At 45.7% G+C, this 24,681-nt stretch overlaps 1 protein-coding gene across 1 annotated transcript in view; it reads left to right on the forward strand.

Annotated features, from left to right (window-relative positions):
• LOC126298324 (uncharacterized) overlaps window positions 1–24,681 on the forward strand; it is an 897,680-nt gene that overhangs the window by 476,632 nt on the left and 396,367 nt on the right. The window contains exon 4 of the mRNA XM_049989621.1: window positions 8,532–8,750. Coding sequence (XP_049845578.1) covers window positions 8,532–8,750 — 219 coding nt within the window. The remainder of the gene's footprint in view (window positions 1–8,531; window positions 8,751–24,681) is intronic.

Raw genomic sequence — 24,681 nt, forward strand, 5'->3', positions numbered from 1 at the left:
ATGTCTACAATACTCCGGCCTTTCCATTCCTACGAAATGTGAGTAATTTAGCACCATATTAACACTATTTCTGTTCGAAGAATCCTATGTATTGCCTCGCTCTCTAGATACTGTGTGTGCTACGTCCTCCAATAGAGGAAGACCGTTAAAGCTTGGTACCAACCTAGTAAATGTTTTATATTTATTTGATCGTCATAACACTGGAAGTTTTGCAGCGTTCCATTCTGTTTTCAAGCTCGGAGCAGCGTTTATGTTTGTTACACTGGCTAAAAGGTTGCTGCCGCTCCTCCTATAGCAGCTCGGTTTGAGAACAGAGAACTTTGCATTCCTATCATTTGCTTCCTGGCTGTCGTCACGTGGTGACTGTGCATTTTGAAGATGTAAGTGTCGCTTTCGCTAGCAGCATTGTCTGTTAGTTTCTAATTCGAGGGTCCATGCTCTGAACTGCCCACGTCTATCTAATTCTCTGTGCATTGTGTATGCAAAGTTCACTGGGTTATTTCTCTTGTATATTTGAAACTGCGAGTGACACAGACAAGGAACTCTGATTTAATTATTCTTTCAGCCTTCCTACCTATGTATTTCAAAGTGCCACATTATCAGCTGCAGTGTCTCATGTAACTTCTCTGTGATTTTGTTTTCCAAGAGTCACTTTGCAATAAGATTCGATGGTGGTTTCAAATTTGAATAAATATTATTGTCAAATCGCCTTACCTTTGTGAATCCCACTTCCTACAATTTCTTCAATGATTAGGCGACAGTTGTTTAACAAATATAATCAGAAATACACTAAGGTGTTGGTTTCAATGTGATGGTGTTTTCCGTTGTATGCAGTTGCCGAATTTTGTATGAAATGTGGCGTAACATGCAAAGCTGTTGTGGTGTCGAGAGGGTAGTGCTCGTAGTTTTTTTTATTTCGGAGTTCAAACCGTTATTAAAGCAGATTAGTTTCAGAATCCTGTCGCACTTATTAACCAAATACACGCATGTTCAGAAAAAAAAAACGGAACACGGTGAACGACTACAGATAGTAAATTAACATTCACGGAACATGTACATTAGTATGTTTGCAGAAATGATTAGCATTTGAAACATGTCGGCCTGCGAGCTCAAGGTCAACATAGACATCGCGACGCAACACCGCCTATCATGAAAATGTGCCTGCCGCTCTCGTTGTCGCTACAAACTGAAGGTAATGGATCCGTGTGACTCTCGCGGTTCTAGGAGCGCAGTCCGGAACCGTGCGACTGCTACGGTCGCAGGTTCGAATCCTGCCTCGGGCATGATGGATGTGTGTGATGTCCTTAGGTTAGTTAGGTTTAAGAAGTTCTAAGTTCTAGGGGACTGGTGACCACAGCTGTTAAGTCCCATAGTGCTCAGAGCCATTTGAACCATTTGAACCATCCGTGTGACTGGTGCAGACGTGCAGGGTGCCTCGCAGACGTATGCGTGAACCGTACCATCAAACCAGTGAGTTTGAAAGAGCGCGCATTATTGGCATGATACAATGCGATACAGCCGTCTGGGAAATTGCCGCTAATGTGGGACGAAGTATTCCGGCCCGGCAGTGCAACGGGTGTGTGGGAATGGTTCAGGTAAGGCCGCAGAACACGACTAGATGGGTCAGGTCGCACCACCCTGCCCCCCTCCCCCCCTCAACAAAATCGAAACCTCACCCGAATGCCAATGCTTGACAGATTTGCGTACTTCCTCCTCCGTTCTGACGCAACAGTGGGACAGTGTAACACATCGTACAGTATCAGGGGTGCAAATCCGTCGCAGTTTATTACGGCATAAGTTACGTGCGCGTGGTCCATTTCTCTGTCTACCTTTGACGAATGCGCAGAAACATGCTAGATGGCACTGGTGTATGGAACGACGTCACTCGGAACAGGAATGGAATTAGATAGTGTTTTCGGACGATTCCAGGTTCTGTTTGTTCGAAAATGATGGCCGCATTTTGGTTCGTCACAGACAGAGGGAGCGGCACCACAGAGCCTGCATTTGCACAAGACATACATCGCTAACTCAAGGCCTTATGGTGTGCGGTGCTATTGTGTACAACTACAAATCACAGCTGGTGCGTGTCCAAGGTGCTGTGGCCGGTGTGACGCCGGCCAGGGTGGCCGAGCGGTTCTAGGCACTACAGTCTTGAACCGCGAGATCGCTACGGTCGTAGGTTCGAATCCTGCCTCGGGCATGGATGTGTGTGATGTCCTTAGGTTAGTTAGGTTCAAGTAGTTCTAAGTTCTAGGGGACTGATGACTTAAGATGTTAAGTCCCATAGTGCTCAGAGCCATTTGAACCATTTTTTTTTTACCGGTGTGACCTTCGTAAATGATATCCTGTGATCCCCAGCCATAACCTTTCTGCACAACATCCCAGACGGCATTTTATAGCAAGACAATACTCGACCACAAGTTGCTGCACGGACACGTGACTTCTAGGTGTCACAATATGTCAGCCTTTTGCCCTGGCCCGCCAGATCACCATCACCCGACTTGTCACCAATAGAGTGGGGGGGGTTGTGAGACGACGGGTGCAGCTCTGTGATCCAATATCAACCACCACAGATGAACTCTGGAACCAGGCGAATGGAGTATGGGTGGATATAACACAGGACGCCATTCGCGCCTTATAGCTGCAATGACATCACGCATGGAACAAGTTTTCTGGGCCCATGGCGGACCCTGTGCCTAGTAGGCAACAGGACACATGCTGAACCGAGATGTCTGAATTGATGTACGTGTCCTGTGAATATGAATGTCCTGTCTCTAGTCGTTCAAGATGTTCTGTATTTTCTGAATTCGAGTGCATATTTTCCTACTTTTTTAACAGTCCTTTTAATAGCCTTGGTTTTGATTCTATCAAAATATTATGATCACTGTTTCCCTATTCGACGTTAACTAATTTGAAAAGGTGGGGTCTGTTAATTACTAGGAGATCTACGACATCGTCCTCACGCGTCAGTTCTTCAGCTATATGCTTTAAGTAATTTTTAGAGAAGACATTCAGAACAGTCTCATACGAAGCAATTTCTCCAACATCAGTTTTTATTATATGACTCTTCCACTGTATATCTGGCAACTGAAGTCTCTCCCTATTATAGTAGCGTGATCGGGCAGCTTACTCCAGAAACCTTCACCCACGCTGTCTCTGAAGCACTCTGCCACTACAGATCTTAACGCATTTCTATCAACGCACCCGGTTCCCATGTTTGATCAACCTTTGATGCTTACCTTTATCCACAGTATTTCACACTCAGGATACGTAATAATCTCCTGGGTATTATTGAGTTCTTTACGAGAATAAATATGCCACCACCACTGACGCCTAACCTATCCTTGTGATACACATTCAAATATTAATTTAGGATATCAATGTTGTTGATTTACGGTTTCATCTAACTTTCTCTCCCTAATATCTCGTGGTCATTATTATAGTTAATAAGTGAGACCAGTCTTAGGACCTGAGTACTGATCCTCTTGCAGTTTGCTTGCAATACATTGGTATGTTCTTTTCTTATCTGTAAGATCGATAGCGCTTCTCTGAGGGGATCTGGCTTCGATTCCCTCCCTAAAGAACAGTTCCTTCAACATAAAGGGAAAAAACCGATTACGGCAATCAGTCACATCTACCAAATATCTGGGAGTATCGATAAGAAGCCATTTAATGTGGAACGACTACATTAGACTACGCTAAGAAAGGGGAGATGCCAGGCAGATTCATTGGAAGAGGCAGTCTACCAACGAATAAGGTAAGCATAAATATAGAAGTAAACTAAGTTCAGGTTGCTACAAACTGTTCTTCCGTTGCTTGTAACAGTTGAGAAAGACGGTCAAATCAGTCGTCGAAATACCGCTATAATCAATGTACTTTGATGAGCCAAAAAGTAACGACCACCAGTTTAGTAGCGTGTTGGTGCACTTTTGTAACGCAATACAGCAACATTTCTGTGTGGCGTGAATTCTAAAAGCCTTTAGTGGGTTTCGGGAGGTATGTGGCACCAAGTGTCTGCGCACTGGTTAGACATTTCCTGTAAATTACGGGCTGGTTTCTGAGTGTGGAGACGGCGCCCGATAGCGTCCTAATTGTGTTCCATTAGGTTCAGATCAAGCAAATTTGATGGTCAAGATACGAAAGTCAATTCAATACCAGTCTTCAAACCACTATAGCACTATTACAGCCTCTGCTTGAAGTTGTCATTGCCGTAGAGGATGCAGGGATTCGTAGTAATGTTCGCGTAGTCCACAGCTGTCATAGTGGCTTTGTTTACTACCACAGGTCACGCGAAAATCAAGATGAATGAGCCCCCGTAACATAATACTGCTACACCAGTCTCTGCTGCTCCTCAGTGCAATCAAACATTAACTAGCAACCCCTCATCCTGCCTCCCCTCCCCCTCCCTCCCTCAATCTTTGTCTGCACACCTCCCCCCCCCCCCCCCGACCACATTATCACCAGTTTTAGCATGTAACTAAATTGTAGAATGAAAAACTGTTCTTTGAACACTTTTGTTTTTATGATGTTGAAAGATAAATGATATTTAATTTGTGCGTGTGTGTGTATGTGTTAGGATGAATGACGAGGGAGTTCGTGGGGCAAACGAGTGCTACGCACAACTCCTCCTCAGAAAAAAGAATGCTAATTATCCACAGTGAGGGTACTCACTCGTCACAAAACATGCTTCCCCTGCATTACTCCTCTCCGTTGCGGCACTTTCTTGATCTACACATTGCAACAGTTCTTAAGTCACTTCTTTGCTGCACTCCTTACTTCTAAATTGGCACAAATTGAACAATAATAAAACTGTGTACAGCACTATAGTAGCCATTATGTAGTTACTGATGTGTATTTATATATCTGTTTCGAAGCAAATAATGAAGTAATTTCTGGACTACTGTAAGTAGTATCTGCAACTTGGAGGAGATATTTTCTTGAGACGTTTAACATTTTTTACTTATATGTCTAACTTTTGTCATCATCGGTGTACAGGACAAAGGACAAAGCACAAATATGTGTGTAATGGGTGGACTATGTAAGGAACCTGTAACATCCACCTCGTTAATGCTACTAATTGAGAAAAGTAATTGTTGATAACTTATATAATCAACATTAAAGTCTTACAAATTTGTGATAATAGTAATGATCTATTGAAAATAATTTAGTTTCGAGACAGAGACGTAATCCAATCGATTACCTTTTACCCCTCAGGAAATTTCATTTTACCCATCAGGGTAGATGCGTCAACAATGGAACACGAAGAGGTCGCCAGCTGCAGAGCCCCGTGTTCAGCAATGTGCGTTGAACAGTGTTCCGAAACATCTGTGCCTGCACCAGCGTTGTAATCTGTCGTCAGACGTGCCACAGATGGTTGCCTATCCTGCTTCACCTGTACGTTCTGTGCTGAAGTGTGGACAGACTACGCCTTGTCGGCCTCTCGTAGTTTCCCCGTTCTTTTGTCACTTTCCATAGATGCCCACGACAGTAGCACGTGAACAGCCGACCAGCAACACTGTTTTTGACATGCTCTTTCCCAGGCGCCGGGGTATAACAATCTACGCCTTGTCACAGTGGCTTATGTCAGTTGATTTCCCCTTTTGCTGGCCATTTTATTGCTATATTGTTCCTCATCCGTCTCTGCTCGGTTTGTATACCTTCCTTACCGCGTGACGTGCGCGCATCGGTATCAGGCGGCATTTAGTTTTGTTGTGGGTGGAGGTCATTACGTTTTTGCCTCATCAGCATACATAGTCCACGGAAGCATGTTTTCGAGCAATAATGCCAAGAAGTTAGTCTCTATAAAACCTCTGTAATACACAATTAATTTGAATCTTCTATAGAAGAGCATGTTCCCTTATGTAAACTAAAGTGTGCATCCCTTGTTACACTCTGTGAGGTGGTGTTACATTACGGATGTGTTAACATGTTTATTAATTAACTGCATAAATTATTAAATTTGAATGTATCGTGTATCGGTGAATTTCATTGACGAATTCGTCTCGGTAAATCAGCCGTTTAAAGAGGTCGTTTCGAAAATTTTCAGGCACATCGATGAATTTTGTCACTGCTTAATTTATTGTTCAGAAAAGTTTGCAAAAATTGTCTCAATACTTTACTGTCATATAAATTGAGATCTTATTTTCTCATCACTCCAGCACCATAATGTCGCTTGGAGAAGACAAGTGGCACGTTGTCGTTCTATTTGTCTTCAGTCCGATGACTTGTTTAGCATATTTCGCATACTAGTCTTTCCTGTGCTAGCCTCTTCATCCCTGCATATCTACTTGACTATTAATTGATGCCCCAAGATGTGTCCTAAAACCGATGACCTCTTTTTGCAATGTTTTGCCATAAATTCCATTTTAGTGCATTTCGATTCAGTTATCCGATCTACCCATGTACTCGTCGACGTTGTTCTGTAGCACCATATTTCAAAGACTTCTATTCCTTCTTTCCTGAATAATTTATCGATGGAGTATTATTTCTGTACCAGTATACATTCCAGACAAATCCTTTCAAAAATACACCCTAACACTTCTATTTATACTAGATGTGTTTTCACAGAAGCTTTTATTACCGTTGCACGTCTGCATTTTACACCCTCTCTACTGCGCCTATCGAATTATCTTGCTCTCCAGATAATAAAACTCATCCACTACTGTTAGTATGCTATTTTCCTAATCTGATGCACATAGTATCGTCTGATTTTATCCGAATACACGCCATTACCCTTGCATTACTGTTGTTTATTCTCGTCTTCTAACTTCTTTTGAAGTCCGCCCCTGGTAGCTGAGTAGTAGCCGGTAGCTCAGCGTGTTCGGTCAGAGGGGTAGCTGCCCTCTGTGATAAAAAAAATCTGAGTTAATGGATCAAGGACGAACTGAAACGGGTGTCTTGCGACATCCGCCCCGAGCAGATGCAACGAACGAAAAGGAACAAAATGAGATTTTAAAAAAAGAGGTCAGCGTGGCGGAATGTTCGATTTCCGGCTGGGTCGGAGATTTTCTCCGCTTAGGGACTGGATGTTGTGTTGTCCTTATTATCATTATTTTATCCCCATCGACACGCAAGTCGCCGAAGTGGCGCCAACTCGAAAGCCCTGCACCAGGCGAACGGTCTACCCGACGGGAGGCCCTAGCCACACGGCATTTACATTTTTCACTTCTTTTGAAGTCGCTATTCATTCCGTTCATATGATGTTTCAAGCCATTTATCATCTCTGACAGAGTTCCAATGTCACCCGCAAACCTTAAAATTTTTATTTCTTCACCCTTAACTTAAATTCCCTTTCCAAATTTTTCCTTGATTTGCTTCAGTACTTGTATGTACAAACTGAATAACACGCTGGAGAGGTTGCAACACTGTCTCACTACCTTCTTATCTACTGCCTCCCTTCCACGTCCTTTGCCTCTTACAACAGCAGGCTCGTGTCTGTACAAGTTATAAAAAGTTTCCGTTCTCTGTGTTCTATCGCTGCTGCCTGTAGAACATGAACAAAATTTTTTTCACTCAAAAATGCCAAAACATCTTTCAGAATGCTATAAAAGTAGGTTTACCGTTCATCGGTATATCTTCTGAGGTAAGTCAGTATTGCCTCATGTTTCTGCATGCCACCAAAACACAAATTTATCTTCCTGGAGATCGGCTTACGTCATTTTCTCTAATCTTCTGTTCATAATTCGTGGTAATGTTTTGAATTAATGACTTGTTAAACTAATGGTTCCGCAATATTCGTCCGCCTCCGTGGCTGAGCGGTCAGCGTGGCTGACTGCCATGTGATAGGGGAGGGAGAGGGGGGGGGGGCGGGTACGATTCCCGCTACTGCCAGGGATTTTTCCTAGGCGGGTGGACTGGTACGGGTTGCACTCAGCTTCGTGATGCCAAATGAGGAGCTTGCTCGAAGGGTTAGAAACGGTTCCACTGTCAAGAAGCCTAACTATGACCGGGAGAGCGGTGTGGCCGGCCAGCGCTACAGTCTGGAACCGCGCATCCGCTAAGGTCGCAGGTTCGAAACCAGCCTCGGGTATGGATGTGTGTGATGTCCTTAGGTTAGTTAGCTTCTAGAGGACTGATGACCTCGGACGTTAAGTCCCATAGCGCTCAGCGCCATTTGAACCATTTGTTTGAGAGCGGTGTGATGATTACATGCCTTTCCATACTGCACCCAAAGACGCTATTGGCTGAGGGTGACGTGGTGGTCGGCCGGTCGGTCACGACTGCCCCATCTAAGGCTAGAACGTGAAACTTTACCTGTATCTTCCGGAATTTTCAGACCTTTCAGCAGCCGATTTCTCTGGAACTGGAATTATTACATTCCCCTTGAAATCAGAGTGTTTTTTGCCTATGTCTTTTATCTTGCGCACCTGGTGGTACTTTTTTGAGACGGGATTTTTTCCCAAGGATCTGAGTAATTATGAAGACATGTCGTCTATTCCGGTGTCTTGTTTGGATTTGGTATTTCACTGGTCTTGCACTGTGACAGAGTAACGAAGCAGAGGATTTGCAATGGTGGCGTCGTGTGGTTGCAGGATCGCTCGCTGGACGTGCGGTGGCCGCGGCCCGAGCTGGCTCTGGAGCCGTCGCACATCCAGACGTTCCCCTCGCAGCCCGTGTCGGCCGCCCTGCAGTTCGCGCGCACAGCCTGCGCACCCGCCACCGGCTTCGACTTCCCTGACCTCTGGCTGCAGCTGCTCTTCTGCGGTCACACCAAGCAGAACTGCCACGTGGCCAACGTAACGCGCACACAGGTAAGCTAGACGTCACATTTTACTTTACGGTCAGCTAGGTCAGATTCACGGAAACAAAACTGCGCGCGTCAAAAGCGTGCAATGGATTTATGCGTTTTTATATTCACTCGTTCCTCAGTGGGTTAGTAACCAAATATCAATGCGTTATTTTATATTTGGCTAGAACAGTTGGTTATCTCTAGACAAGACAATGTTGCGTGTGAAGCAGTTGTTGCGGAGATTGAACTCGGAAATGACGTTTCGTTACCTGGGAACGGAATGTTCGTGTCCGTGTTCGAGATACCGATTTCATTTAATGTAACATCTCATTCCCTGGAAGTGCCTGTGTACTCTTCCTGTCGCCATTGTCTACAACAGCGTCAGCTTTTGGAGAGATAAGACTTACTTCAGCCTGGAACTGATTGGCTGGTCTTTTTCTAATCCACCTAAATGTGTTGTGACCGGAGGCAACATGGCTAGTATACAGGACTAGTAATTTCATACGACAGTCGGCATTTGCAACATCATCTTCTTTTTTATTAATGGAAGGGTGAGGACGGGAAAGGTGTGGCAAAAGTGCTACCGCTTAGCCGCTGAGCTTCCTGGATGGCAGGGGAAACGGTAACAACTTTATTTACACACGAGTATGTCAATTGCCCCTTTTGGGACGGAGGTTGTCTTCATTTTGTGAAGTTATTGAGGTACCTCGATAATGGCTCAAGGTATCTTAACTCTGTGTCATTGTTTCGGGGCGACCAAACCAACATAGTCGAGGGGGGGCGACGTTGACTAAGGGCGTCTATTTTGTCCAGCAGTTCCAGTGTGTGGTCTGGTAACGTCTGCGCATTAAGGTGTCGATGTAGGTCACGTGAGAGTGCCCATGTCTGGGCCATGAGAATCCATCTTAGGCACCTGTTCTGCAACCTCTGAAGTGGTCCAAGGTTGAAGCTGCTCCTCATTCTCCATGTGCAGAAGATGGCAGACAGGACTGTTGCCTTATATAGTCATAGACTGGTTTGTATATTCACTACCGAATTTTAGATGAGTGGATATAGTAGGTGAAGGAGGCCAGAAATCTTCATCCTTTTTTTCTTTGTGTGTGTGCGCTTTAAAGAGAAGATCCATGTCAGTTGTAACTTCAAGATAGTTATCCACTCGGATCAGTTGAATATTTTTAATTCCGAGCCAGTCCCGTACGATGGGTGAACATGACAGCTGTGATTTGTCGGCATTAAGTTTGCCGTTTTTGGTCGTTTCCCGTTGTTCCGTCAATTTCAGTTGTCGTTGGAGTTATCCGATTGTGGTATTAACTCGATGACTGCTTATGAGGAGTTAATTGTCGCTGAGCCAAAGCACTTGCGGAAGATCCGGCAAATCATTAACATATAAGATAAACATTATCAGTACAGCACAGGAGGTATGCCTTCAAGTTGTAGAGTACCAGTTTCAACATCTATTCCAGAAACGTGTTTGAATTCCTGCCACGAGGCAGCACTTTACAGAAGCACTGCAGTCAGGCGAAGGAAACATTGTGTTTCTGGTTCCTATGGAATGGCTAGAGGTTAAACGATTTCGTAGAGCGGCCTGGGGCTCGCGAAACTGAGGAGTCAGCCGGCAGCTCTCATGGAGCTGAGCTGGCAACTCGTGGACCCAATAGGACGAATTATGTTTCTTAGTGTTATCATTTCAGAGGTCAGATGTAGTGATCCTTTGTGTTTAACAAGGTTACTTTTACGACACGAATCAATCGAAAGTGCGTTCACTTGCACAGGTTCAAATTTCTACTTAGACATTGTCCCATTTTTCTTGATGAGTGTTATGGGTTAGTGATAGTGTACTTGTTCGATAGAAAGTCGCTCATTAGCACAGTGTGGAACCATAGGTAGTAGGCGGTGGTGTTTGATGGAAGAGACAGACATGGCTGGGGCTGACTGAAATGGAAGTATCCTTGGCCGAGTGGCGTGCCAAGGCTGTGACTGATATATACGCGCTGAAACAGCAACTATTTGTTCATCATGACCTAAACTCAATACTGTGGACAAAGATCCACACAAGAATACAACTTAAATGTCATTCTGTAACGATGCGTAGTTGTGGCCGCTAAGGTGAAACCCACGATCGTCAGTAGTGGCAATGAAATTAGGAAGCGGGGCCTTCCGAAGCGGCTGTTTTACTGGCAGTGGCGGTGATCCAGCCAAAGGCGAAGTTCGGCACTATCGCGTGTGTAGTAGCAACGTCAGCCGTCGTGGCTCGTAGTGCAGGCTCGAGGGTGGCAGCCGATCGGTCTGGAGTCCAGAGCTGAATTGGCTGTTGGGGTTGCTTTTTTGGGGGAGGGTGAAATACATCTTTACTGGTGGCTCACGGTGTTACTGTCTTGATGGCTAGGAAAACTATTTCATTCGACAGTGATATCACTCCAAAGACATCACTGGAGTGCATGTCGAAGGTGTGGTGCTGGGATTTGAAGTCCCATACCACTCGCCGACGGTGGAAGTTCAGTTCACAGGCAACTAATAACTAACTACGAACTACATTACGTATAAACAGTTGTGGTTGACGAAGGTCGATACCCATCGAGTCGTCAAATCAACAATGACGCTTCATTAGTGGCCGTAACAGTGCTGTCGTTAGCCATGGTCAGAATCGGAGTCCTCAAGGATGGTGAGAGGAAGAGGGTGTCAGTACCAGTGCCGGGGAGGCGTTGTGCCAATGTTTTGTAAGCCAGCGACCGTGCTGCGTATGGCTTCTACTTTGGAATAGAGACGCCTTGCCTTCTTTCGCATGGATGTCTTGAGTGGCCATGTCCGTTTCCTCTAGGAGGGTAGCTACCGTCGTGAGGGAACGGGCATGCAGACTACACCGAAGCACCTTATTCTGCTGGTGCTGTAAGGTCTGCATCCGGAAGGCACTAATAGTAGCCCAGGCAGTAGAGTCATACGTGACAGAAGGTTGGGCCACCATCTGGTATAGCCGTAGCTTGGTGTCGAGGTTCATTTCCCTGCTGGTGAACACTGGGTACAACGCTTTTATCAGCTTGAGTCCTTTTTGGGTTACATATTCTGCATGGGGTTGGAAGAGTAGTTTTTTATGCAACCAGACACCTAGGTATTTGGTACTAGGGGCCACGGGACCTGGACGCCTGCGATAGTGATGTGGCGGAGGATGGGGCGCCGTTTAGAGAAGTAGATTGCCGTATTTTTGGCGACATTGCCGCTGGTGGTATCCGCACGGTCTCAGGTTCGAGTCCTGCCTCGGGCAAGGGTGCATGTGTTGTCCTTAGCGTAAGTGTAAGTTAGATTAAGTAGTGTGTAAGCTTAGGGACCAGCAGTTTGGTCCCATAAGACCTTACCACAAATTTTCCAATTTGGTGAGATCGAGGGCGATCTTGCTGGAACGACACCAGGTCACTGTCGCGTCCACCTGCCTCTGAGGGCGAGCAGTGAGCTCGTCTGTGTTGTGGCCAGTGGTATAGAGCGCCTATCATCGTCATATTGCGCCAGATGGCAGTGTGGGAGGACTGCATATTGTTAACATAAATGTTAAAGGGGATGGGAGACAACAAAGAACCCTGAGAGGAATCCATCGACATGTGACGTAAGCTGAAACATTGACCTTGCTGAGGAAACCAAGAAAGTCCTACAATGAAGGAAATTATCCACAATCTTCACATAGATGTCGGGGATGGTCGTCTGTCAGCATTTTATACACAAGATTGTCCTGCCTGATTTTCTCATATGCGTTTTGCAGGTCCAGGAAAACCGCTGGTGCCGACATGGTGGAGCTAAAGTCCTTGCTAACATATTCTGTTATCCTAAGGACTTGGAGTCGGCCTACAGGTGGGAAGCTAATCCAGGCAGTTCTGGATGGATTGTCTCAGCCGCCGCCAGAGGCTGGGAAACGTGGTGGAGGATCAAAGATTCTACAACCTTGACCATGGTATTCAGAAGGCTAATGGGCCTGTTGTTAGCAGGGACTGTAGGATCCTTCAAGGACTTGGAGATGGCAATCATTTTGGCCTGTGAGGGAAAAACGCCAGTAGTGAGACAGTGGTTCAGGATGCTGGTAAATAGGACCACAGGCTTGCGTGGGACCTGGCGGAGGTGTTCATTTAAGATACCATTGACCAGAGGATCCATTGGATTTCCGCCAGGGCATAAGGCGAGGGGCAATCAGAGGTGGTCTTTATCTGAAAGCGGCAACGGCCGCTAGAACATCATGTTCATCTTGGAGTTCATCAGGGGTGGAGTTCTGGATGAGCAATTGGTTTGGGGCCTCAAATGCATTGGCCAGAGTTCATACCACATGGAGGGCATCATAAGTTTAACAATCCACTGTGCATATGGTATGATTAGTCTTCAATGTGGAGCGCCACAGGGCTCGGACAAAAGCCCCTTCAGATTTGTGTTGAAGGAGGAAGGCAGACAGCTGTTTTCCCATCAGTGAGCTGGTGGCAGCATTCACGCTGGAGATGCTTCATGCAATGCTTATCCCAAGGGTCATGAAACTGTTTCCACCACCCGTGGTAGTGGTTCTTCTGTGTTTTGAGTTCCCACAAGGGGAGAGGCAAGTCATCAAGTGGGATTAAAGCCTTTAGGACAATGGAAATAGAGGCTACCATCGCATTCATAAGGTGTGGAGTCTTGGATGAGCAATTGGTTTTGGTCCTCAAACACATTGTCCAGAGTTTCTACCACATGGAGGGCATCATAAGTTAAGACATTCACTGTGCAGATGGGATTGTTGGTCTTCACTGAGGAGTGTCACAGGGATCAGACAAAAGCCCATTCGGATTTATGTTGGAGGAGGAAGGCGGACATCTTATCCTCCCATTGTTCCATTTTCCAATCAGTGGGCCCGTGGCAGAATTCATGTTGGAGATGCTTCATGCGATGCTTATCCCAAGGATCATGAAACTGCTTCCACAGTGTGCAGTAGTCGTTCTTCTGGGAATTGAGTTTGCACAATAGGGGAGGCAAGTTATCAAGTGGGGTTAAATCCTTTGGGACAATGGAAGTGGAGGCCTTCATCGTCTTTTGGATTTTTGTTGGTTAGGTAATCAACTGCACTAACCAGATTGGCAGGCACTGTCGGGTCGAGATGTTGGGTTTCAGGTGGATTTCTGAGACAAGTAAAATGTCCACATGGTGGCCGTAGGGGAAAGTGTTTAGTTCAGTCTTCATTCATTTAAGGCCATTAGCATTAAAACTGCAGACGATTAGGTCCGCCGGCCGCGGTGGTCTCGCGGTTCTAGGCGCGCAGTACGGAACCGTGCGATTGCTACGGTCGCAGGTTCGAAGCCTGCCTCGGGCATGGATGTGTGTGATGTCCTTAGGTTAGTTAGGTTTAAGTAGTTCTAAGTTCTAGGGGACTGATGACCACAGCAGTTGAGTCCCATAGTGCTCAGAGCCATTTGAACCATTTTTTCGATTAGGTCCCGAGAGGGCCATTGTTTGGTGGGCCATTCGCCGTTATAACAAGATCTGGCTGAGCCCTTCAGCAATGGCTATGATCTTAGTGAGTCCATCCTCTGATCGACGGATATTTTGAGCTGTTTCACGAATTACAGCCCTGATGTGGGGCTGCATGAATAGAGAGTTGACATGGAAGGATCTCTTGCATGTCACCCCGGAAAGAAGCATCTGTCTCCAGCATCGGAGGAACTTCCCTGGTGGATTGCTTGACCCTGCAATGGGCTGGGTTGGGCGTGATGCCTGGTAGAGAAGACGCCACGATGGAGGTTTGTGGCACTTCAGCAGGTGAGCAGGAGGAGGCCGCAGACAGTTTTTCAGCTTGCTGGGCGTTGGTATGCATCGCAGAAGACAGATGAGCGAGAGGAGACTGAGCTGCAGTAGTGAATGTGGTCGTAGGGGATGCAGCTGGAAGGTTCTCCTGTGTCGCAGATGCATCACACGCCTGAGTGTCAGTGGTGGGATTTTCGTCGGATTTACCCCATAAGACAGGGAAATTGGTGCGGTCCCATGATGACAGGGGCGGCCGATTCGTCCTGGCATTCCGTCGTTTAGGGCAGGAAGACTTCATAGCCTTCTGGTGTGCAGGACAACCCTTCCAGGAAGCCAGATGGTGGGGATCATGAGAGGTGCCCAAATAGTGGGCATACTTGGGTTTTTCAGAGGCTGGGAGTTTGCAGTTCTCTGACAGATGCGAGCCAGCACACTTGACACACTGAAAAGGCAGTGAACAGTAATTTGCCGGTTTGGCGCAAACGTTGATACCTACGGGAGATGGAGGACCATTGCGGCCTTCATTAGATCCAATACGCACCTTAGTGCACAGGAGATACCTGATTTCGTAAATGCGCTCGACCTCCTCTCTTCCACGAAGGGAGACAACGTGGGTGGGTGTAGGGATTAATTTCTGGGTCTCAGGGTCTCTCTTGTATTCGTGGACCAAAGGGTCCAGGGACTTGAGACGGAGTAATTCATCCCTGACGTCGGTTTCTGTAACTTCGCAAGGAAAGTTTTTGATGACAATTTTTGTTCTTCTGTCACCACAAGCCTGATGAGTGTAATAGTCCATAGCCCTGGACTTCACAAAGTTGAGGACTTGGAGATAATCATCCATGGTGTCAAGCAGGTACTTGCCGTGGTGTTTCTGGTATACTGCCTGCAGTTGGCCAGCAATAAGGCGTTGCAGTTCACTGTTCAGTTTAATGAAGTTTGTGGTATTGTAAACAATCATAGGAGGGATCTTCTTCTTTGGTGGTAGTGGATTCTGAAATGTGCGGTCGTGAGGGGAACCCATGTCCAGGTCCGTGGCAGCAACAGGTGCCACTGCTCCAGCTGCGGATGCATCGGAATCTGAATCTCGGCCGCTGCGACCGGCGCGAGCGGAAGACGGCTTAGATTGTCGGAGGGGGGGGGGGGGGGGGGGAGGGGGGGGAGGGGGGGGGGGCGACAGGGTCTGAATTCCCACCAGCAGGCCCGCTGGGCCGACGAGATGGTGGAGACGAAGCAGCATCCGACGGGGCGTCCACGTGGCGGTCGGTTGTACTAATGCTGAGGGCCGACATGGCTTAGCTGACACTAGATGAGAAGTCTATCACCAGGCGGCCATGGGTAATCGTCAGACGACGAAGAGGAAGGTCGGTCCCTCACACGACGCTGTGTACAGGATGTACGTGAATCAGTATCACTCTCAGTGGTTATCGGTGACTTGTGGCGGGGGGCACGATACGCTCGGTCCTTAGCCCGTTGGGTGGAGTCCGTATCAGCGCAGCCAGCAGCGGGCCGGGAGGCCGTCGAGCGGCCGGTGTTACATTGCCGAGCGAAGGAGCGGCGGAAGAATCGCCTAGCCACGGATTGCTGTCCTTGGCCCTATGCATGGTTACCAGGCACTACTGAAGTAGTCAGGGCGCTGGCAGGCTATAGTCACAAACATCTATCGCCTATACATACCCGGTACAACGGGAGGCGTACGAAATAACATCGCTGACTTAACAAGGCTAATGACAATCCAACGTCGACTGAGCCACTAAGATTACACACCGCTGAGAATTGCTCGTGACCATAACGAACAACGCGCAAGTAAACATTGTCAGGGCTGAGCGGTGACCTAAGTCGCAGTCCGCGGAGCGATACCGGCGTTATATGACGTGGACACCTGTAAGCGCGGCTGCGTGTCGATTCCTGCGACTGCAGCGCTGTTAACCGCGATCTGCAAGCCGCGCGTCGGCGCCCTCAGACGGCGTGGCGGCGGCAGGAGGCTTGGCGGTAAACATCTCAGAACTCTTTCTCTTGACGAAGAACTAGCGGGGGCTTGCCTGGCCCGTGGAGCATATACGCGAGTGTTGTGGTCGAATATGCAGGGGCCTAACTATGCATATACTGCGGAAACATGCAAATGTCATATGTTTCCGTGCAAATTTCAGTGTTTTTTTTGAGCGACTTTTTCCTTATCGACTTTGATCTACATTGGTGTTCAGTTTTGATTATCGGCCGGAATTGTTAGTAACCGATTGAAGGAGGTGTATTTAACTGTTAGCGGTGAACATGTTCCAGTCCAGCGATCAGAACTCACAGTCTTCTTTGAATGTGGTTAGGTAGCTACAGGCTTTTTGATAATCGAATTCTGAGATTCAAAAAAACTAAGGTCAAAGCGAAGCTGGCGACTCTTGTTTAGACTGATTTAACCCGTGTAGCAGTGCAGACGATTAATCAGGGTCCGCCAATAACTTGTCTCGCACGAGGCTGCAATATGAATTCCTGGCAATCTCTGGAAGCTCTGAAGCATGGAAGAGAGGAATATTTAAAGAAGAAAACAAAACATTTCTCCAGTGGTCCCTAAAACTGAACAACGTATCCCATGTATAGCTGCCAGCCGAGAAATTAGGCTATATTTTAATATAGTTGAGTTGTTGCTAACACTTCGTGGCAAAAACGTGTGCAATACACTGCAGCTGCCCTCCTCTCTTTACGAAGACACGACATAAATGTATGGATTAGTAAGACATTGCCAGTTGAAGGAATGGAAATAAATGACCGTTCATGTGAAATAATTAATTAAAGTAGCTCATCCATGGAGTCCAAGCTTTAATTGTCCAATCAAAAGTAATAATTGGAAAATGACAGAAAATGTTCAAATGTGTGTGAAATCTTATAGGACTTAACTGCTAAGGTCATCAGTCCCTAAGCTTACACATTACTTAACCTAAATTATCGTAAGGACAAACACACACACCCATGCCCGAGGGAGGACTCAAACCTCCGCCAGGACCAGCGGAAAATGACAGAAGAACTAATTATCTCACTAAACTGTCTCCCACTTTATGTTTGGGCCCATTAAGCGCACCAGCGATGGCACATTTATTTAATTCAACAGTTATGTTGCAGGTGCTTGTAGGAAAGCTGCTACTAAACAGATCCTCTATTGTGGGCATTAGGCGTAGGGACGGCAGGATTAGCGATAGGCCAGCACACAAGGCACGCCCGTTGCTTTCGACACTATTTGACCTCGTTTTCCCAACTGTCTGAAGGTGTAAACGGGAATTTAACCACTGCCCTAATGATGATGAGTGCTGTGAATGCACTTCTTGGTGCAGGTTTTGAATTGCATTCTTTTATAACGCTATTTATTGTCACATTTTCGTTGCTAACCAGAGAAATGATGTGTTTCACCTCCGCTGCATATGAAAAAGAAAATACTATCTCATCTGTTTCAATGCGAATTGCGATATTGAGTCGATTTACCAATCTCTTTTTGCGACAAATATACAACTTGTAACGGATATAAGTGCAGTTATTTTCGCTGGTAACATCACGTGAAGTACCGCACGAGAATGGCCAAAGAGTGCTCAGTACTGAATGATTACATCAGCCTTCACTGCGCATGTACATCTATATGAGCGGTGTCTGTTCTATCCGACATATGTGCGTGCGCGCTCCAACGCACGAGTATTGTTAATTTTAAGGCACTCTTTGCCCGCGGATAGGTCTCACGTATAACATAATGAACGCGTTTCTGTAAGGACAATTTTAACTATAAACGTCGTGTGGCTAGGGCCCCCCGTCGGGTAGACCGTTCGCCGGGTGCAAGTCTTTCGATTTGACGCCACTTCGGCGATTTGCGCGTCGAAATTTTAACTATGTTCCAACCACTAAACGTATCAATGAACTCTATTAATCTATTATAAATAATATTTTATTGTGTGCTGAGTAACTGCTAAGGGAAGGAGATAACTTATCGCTTGCAGGTTATGGTAAATAGTAAATCCATTACCTTCCAAGGTACAGGACTCGAACCTCTTCCTGAAAGGAGACAAACAAGTCCGAATTATTGTGCAAAGGACAAAAGATATTTATTGCTGTTGCGTGTGGAATAAGTTTGGTCGAACTTTGCAGTTAAAGACATGACACCAAGTGTCCCTCGAACAGCAGTGACGTAGCATACCAGTTAGGTCACCTAGCGGTCAGCTGTTAGGGGATGGAACCAAGTATGTGCCGCTTAAATAATATTAGAATACTCTTGCCCTAAAAAAGTGGGATAGTGCTACATATGAATAGCAGTATTTTCAGATGCATGAAGTGAAAGAATAACATTAACACACATCAAAAAAGTTTTGTATCAACGCGGTTCCCAGAACTTTTGAAGATAGACGTTGACTGTGGATATTGTATCAGAGAAACAGTTCCTTTGACAGTTACGAGATGTCACTAAAGCCGCCCAAAGATGTAAACAACCATGCATGAATAGCGCCTATTAGACGGAGGGGGTCCGACAGCCGATCAGTCACAGTCATTCCGCCAGGAAGAGGTACACAGCTCGTGTTGTCTGTACTCGTAGTTCAAAAATGCTTAGACAGTTAATACCGCGGTTAGATCGCGTCCACATTGTTACTTTGTCCTAGGAAGGGCTCTCAACAAGGAAAGTGTCCAGGCGTCTCTGAGTGAATTAAAAGCGATGTTGTTCGGATATGGAGGAGATATAGAGAGGCAGGAACTGTCGATGACATGCCTCTCTCAGGCCGTCCACGAAGTTGAATAACGCTTCTCGTGCAGCCACAGAATGTCGCGTTACGATTCAAACTGTGCGCAATAGACTGCATGATGCGCAACTTCACTCCCGACGTCCGTGGTGAGATCCAGCTTTGCAGCCACGAAACCACGCAGCGCGGTACCGATGAGCCCAACAAGCCGAATGGACCGCTCAGGGTTGGCATCACGTTCTCTTCACCGATAAGTGTCGCATATGCCTTCAAGCAGACAATCGTCGGAGACGTGTTTGGAGGCAACCCGGTCAGGCTGAACGCCTTAAACACGCTGTCCAGCGTGTGCAGCAAAGTGGAGGTTCCCTGATGTGGGGCCGACGTATTCCGCTGATGGTCATGGAATGCGCCGTAACGACTGTACGATACGTGAATGCCATCCTCCGACCGATAGTGCAACCATATCGGCAGTATATTGGCGAGGGATTCGTCTTTATGAACGACAATTCGCGCCCCAATCGTGTACATCTTGTGAACGACTTTCTTCACTAGAGTGGCCAGCATGTTCTCCAGACATGAAGCCTATCGAACATGCCTCGGATAGATTAAAAATGGCTGCTTACGGACGACGTGGCCCAACAAGCACTCTGAGGGATCTAAGCCGAATCGCCTTTGAGGAGTGGGGGAATCTGGCCCAACAGTGCCTTGATGAACTTGTGGACAGTATGCAACGACAAATACAGGCATTCATCAGTGCCAGAGGACGTGCTGCTGGGTATTAGATCTGCCAGTGTGGACAGCAATCTGGACCAACAGCTCCTAAGGTCTCGCTGTGTGCTGATCTCTATTCCGATTTTCTGTACAGGTTCTGGAACTCTAGGGACTGAGAAGATGCAAAACGTGTTTTGATGTGTGTACTTTTGGGAATAGTCGAGAAATTGTTGAAATTCCGACATTTAGGAGAAAACATTCTCCATGGAAACTAAGAACGAAATTTATTGTCACCGTCGCGCATTTACATGTCAAAGATTTTAATTAAAAATTAAGTATATGAAGACATTGAAGACCGCTTTTATTCACTGTGAGAAACCTTCTGTATTGATATATGCACACACCTACCAACCATGCATATATTTAACTCCAGTCCACTGCGAACGTCACACGGTTCACGACAAAGACCTTCTATTGTTATGTTTCCAGCATGAGAAATCTCATCGACACTCAGATCTCCCAGGTATGAACCATGTACGAGACCGTGCTAAAAACTAATTTATCCGAATTTTTTATATGAAAACTCTTAAACGTATCAAATAAAACAAAGTTATTACCATATTACGTCTTTTTCTTCATGTCTACATGTTTACTTCTGAACGTAGTCACCCCGGCGACAAATACATTTTTCCCAACGAGAGACCAGGTTATTGATACCGTCGCTCCAGAATGTTTGACATTGTTGACGGAGGTAGAGCCTTACCTCTAGGTATTTTTTAAGTTTTGGAAACAGATGATAATCGCATGGAGCCAAGTCGGGAGTGTATGGGGGTGATCGGTGACTGAGTACCTAACGCTTCAGATTGTTGCAGATGCTGCAGCGCTCTTGTGTAGTTTGTCATCGTCATGCTAAAGAAGAGGGTGCTCCCTGTGAGAGCGAACTTTTAGAATTTATGCTTTTAGTGTTCACAGGATCTCGCAGTACCTCGCAGAGTTGATGGTGGTGCCTTTAGGCATGAGTTCCAAAGGCACCACACCTTGAACATCTCAGAACACTGAGCATGAGTAATATGCATCACATGTAATGCCTCAACTGATACTAAAAACAGAATAAAAAATTCGGAGGCATTACTTTTCATCACGTCCTAACAAATGTCATATCGACAGCGGTGTTCCATATCTGTGTGTGGGACACTGGTAGCTGCTCGTTACGTAGGAGAAAGCCCAGTGTCAATGGGCAATGTCCCACTCTAAGCCTCGTAAGGGCTACTTCTTCAGCTTGTAGTTGTTGGAAGGAGGTAAGCCACGGTTACACTGTAGGTTTCACCGACCGCAGCTTATTACTCATGACTTCTAACCACTGAGACTGTAAGGTGTCAGGCAAATACAACACCTTACATGAAAACCCTGACATGATAAGCAAATCCAGTAGTATGTCACATAGCTCGGAATAAATCGTGACATTAAATTAACGAGTAACGAGTGAGCAAATGGAATACCACAGACTAACACAAGAATGCCTAAATGCATGTCGTACATTCCCACCGTGAGGCAGACGCAGTTCCGAGGGGAGACACGAGGACAGAAGCCGAGAGCAGAACCGTGTTAAGCTAGATAAGGGAGGGGCTGGGCACCCACGCCTCGAGCCTACCTGTACGACTATACAACCCGCACGTTTTAGCGTGAGGCTTTTTCGCGTCTCAGGTATGTCAAGGACCACCCCCAGCCCATGTTAAAAGCTAGAGCCCTCCAGAAAAGCAGTATAGATCTTACGATAACACAAAAAGGGCCACTACCACCCGCAAGTTTTAGCGTGAGCGTTTTCGCGTGTCTGTTACATTAGGATCACTCCCCAGCCCATGTTAAAAGAGAGAGCCCTTCAGAATAGCAGTATAGATCTTACGATAACGCTAAAAGGACCACACTAGCTGCAGGTTTTAGCGTGAGACTTTTTAGCGTCTCTGTTACGTTGCAAACTTTAAAAACATTGCCCCACCGCGAAAAGTATAACGTTTCTCATTGGATAGACAGAATTTTTGTAGGCGGAGCTTAAGGTTAACATTGAGACCCTGACTGGTCAGATGAAAACATAGCCAGATAGTTTTTTTAAACCAACTTCGGTAAATTGTAGTAAGGAGAAGTTAGACGAGGGTTAGTTCGGAGACGGCGGGCTGGATGGCTGCTGCGCCGGCCGCTGCCGCCCTGACGCTGCTTAGACACCGACAAGGTAATGAACGCACGCGATGCCGCATTTTTGAGCGCATAAGGCTTCACTCAGAACTACAGAAGTCTCATCTGTTACACCCCTTTTTGCGTAACACTAGTGTCGATCGTTAATTAAAACTCATGGTGTTCACATTTGCCACTTGAAGTAAAGAACTGAAACGCGATGATTTTTCTATTTTATAGTTATTGAGAAGCCACATCAGCCACTGTAATTTACGACAAGTTAGATAAGTTATTAAAGATAATTGAGGGTCACTGTAGACCATTTTGATAGTTTTCTCTTTTGTGAAACTTAATTTAAACCTAGATTATACATGTGATATGGCATAGGTCAGCCTTCGATTGATTGTAGAACTTGGAAACCCATTTAGCGAATATTCGTTCACATTTTTGTTGAACGCAGTTGGTTTTTACCATCCTGCATTAAAACATTTCCTTTTATCAATAGTGCAATTTATAAACGATGTTTTGTGATTAGAATAAATTTCCAATGGTAAACTTAACTGCTTTTTCGACGTTATTTTACCAGCTAACTAAAAATAGGAAAGCCTTGAACCCTTTCCACTATATTTAGTTAGAATATGTAAAGGGAGTGCAGTGGAGCTGACGCTGAGATCATTTAGTATTTGGTTATATCATCGCTAGTCTCACTGAACTCTTCTGAATTCTATATGTCATGTGTGATCTGGTGTCTCCTTACCAGCAACAGGTCCCAGGTTCAAACTAGTTAATTCCCTAAAAAACACGCTCAGAGCGTCGTTGCGCGAAAGTGGTAGAGAGACACGATATAGAACAATCAGACACCACCATGAATATTTAGAAGACTCCCACTAACACATGGTCTTACGAGTCACGCAAGTGGTTAACTCTATGTCGGGAGACAGAATAGCGAGCTTGAGGTGAAAGGGAGCAAGCCTCCTGGGCTGACGTATCAGCGAGTTTATTTCCCCGGATCCCTATGTGCCTTGCCAACCAGCAAAAAAATATTTCATTTTCCTGTCTTTGCAAGAGAAGGAGAGCGTTCTGGACTTCTTCCACAAACCAGTCTACTGGATAAATCTGACCAATAGCGAGAAGGATACTTTGGGAATCGGAGCAAATAAGGAATTTATTGCCACGACGCCGTCTCATCCGGTCTAGTGCTCTCAAGATAGCAAACAGTTCCTCATAATAAACTGAAAACTACTCTGGGAGCCATATCCTAAGGACACAGTCGGGGAACACTATTATAACCCGAGTATCGATTTAAAAACGCGTACAATTTATTTTTAAAAATATAATTTGGGGTAGAATTTATTGTTTCTGTACCCTGCCAATTCAGAAAGCAACCTAGGCATCTTTATTAGCTAAGGGGATCCCCTTCTCCACCCCTGGCGTAGGATCTCAATGCCTGTAATAACTTAATGCTCTCCCTCACATGGATGCGAAATGGCTTCGTTGTCTACGGACGGTGACTGATCAAACGTTCCAGCGATGGTTGGTCAACGGAGATGGTAGCTGTCGATTCCGAAACAGACAGATCCCTGTATACCTGGCGTACCAAGAGGAGAAGACGTTGCGAGCTAACATCCCATACATGTTCGGGCTCACATGCGCTTTCTCTTAGTCGAAATGTCTTGGCTCAAACTCGTCTAGGGGTTAAACCGCACGTCTCGCATTACAGGCCCGAAATTTGACACTTGTGACCCTTTGGATAAATTGCCTGGCTGATGGCAAGTTTGCAAAATACATAACATATAATAAGAGTAATAATAATATCGAGAACTAATTTAACGACCCATAAATGATGTAGGCCATAAAGTTGCGATTTGGTTAGAATAATGTTTATTCAGAAATCAAACTAATAGCGAAAGTGGTCGTATTTGGAGTTACTGTTATACTCGAAATCATATCCATTTGACACAGTTCGATCATTCACAATCTCATCGCGAAATACAAGTTATCTACGCGAAAGGTTGGAGTTCATACCAGGCACGCGGCTGCTTACCGCTCAGAGTTTAAGTCCCACAATACCACACAAAGCGAAATTTTCTAAGTTGTTTCACTTTCTAGGTACCTAAAAGCCGACAGACCGCTTTCGCGCCTCCACCAGCACTGTACCCTGTGCCCGTTCCCGGCCGCGTTTCCCGCGTGCCGAATATCCTCGCTTAACTGACTATGGCAGTTCCATTTCCTGAAGCCGTCCATCTGATTGGCTACAGCTTATTCTACATTACTCTACATTCTAACATATTTCAATAATCAAAGCTTGACCAGTTTCACGTTCTAAATAAAGTAACAATATTATCCATTACGTAATAAACGTTGAATTCCTTTACGTAAAACCAATACAATTTCCTTCTTAACTTTGAATGTCGCGGCCAGTAGCCTTGTACCAATATGCGTTCTGATAAATAAACAAAGAAACAAAGTAACGGTTATGCACTAAACTTTACAACAAATATTCTGTTACCTAATGATTCAATAAGGTGTCATGCTGTCATAGTTCAATACGTTTTGTGTGGAGGAACTGATGATCAGATGATTAACTGCAAGAACCGATAATTTAAATTTACTATATCTTTTAAACAAATA

Source organism: Schistocerca gregaria, chromosome X (genome assembly GCF_023897955.1).
Source record: "Schistocerca gregaria isolate iqSchGreg1 chromosome X, iqSchGreg1.2, whole genome shotgun sequence".
In the NCBI taxonomy this organism is placed as follows: Eukaryota; Metazoa; Arthropoda; class Insecta; order Orthoptera; family Acrididae; genus Schistocerca; species Schistocerca gregaria.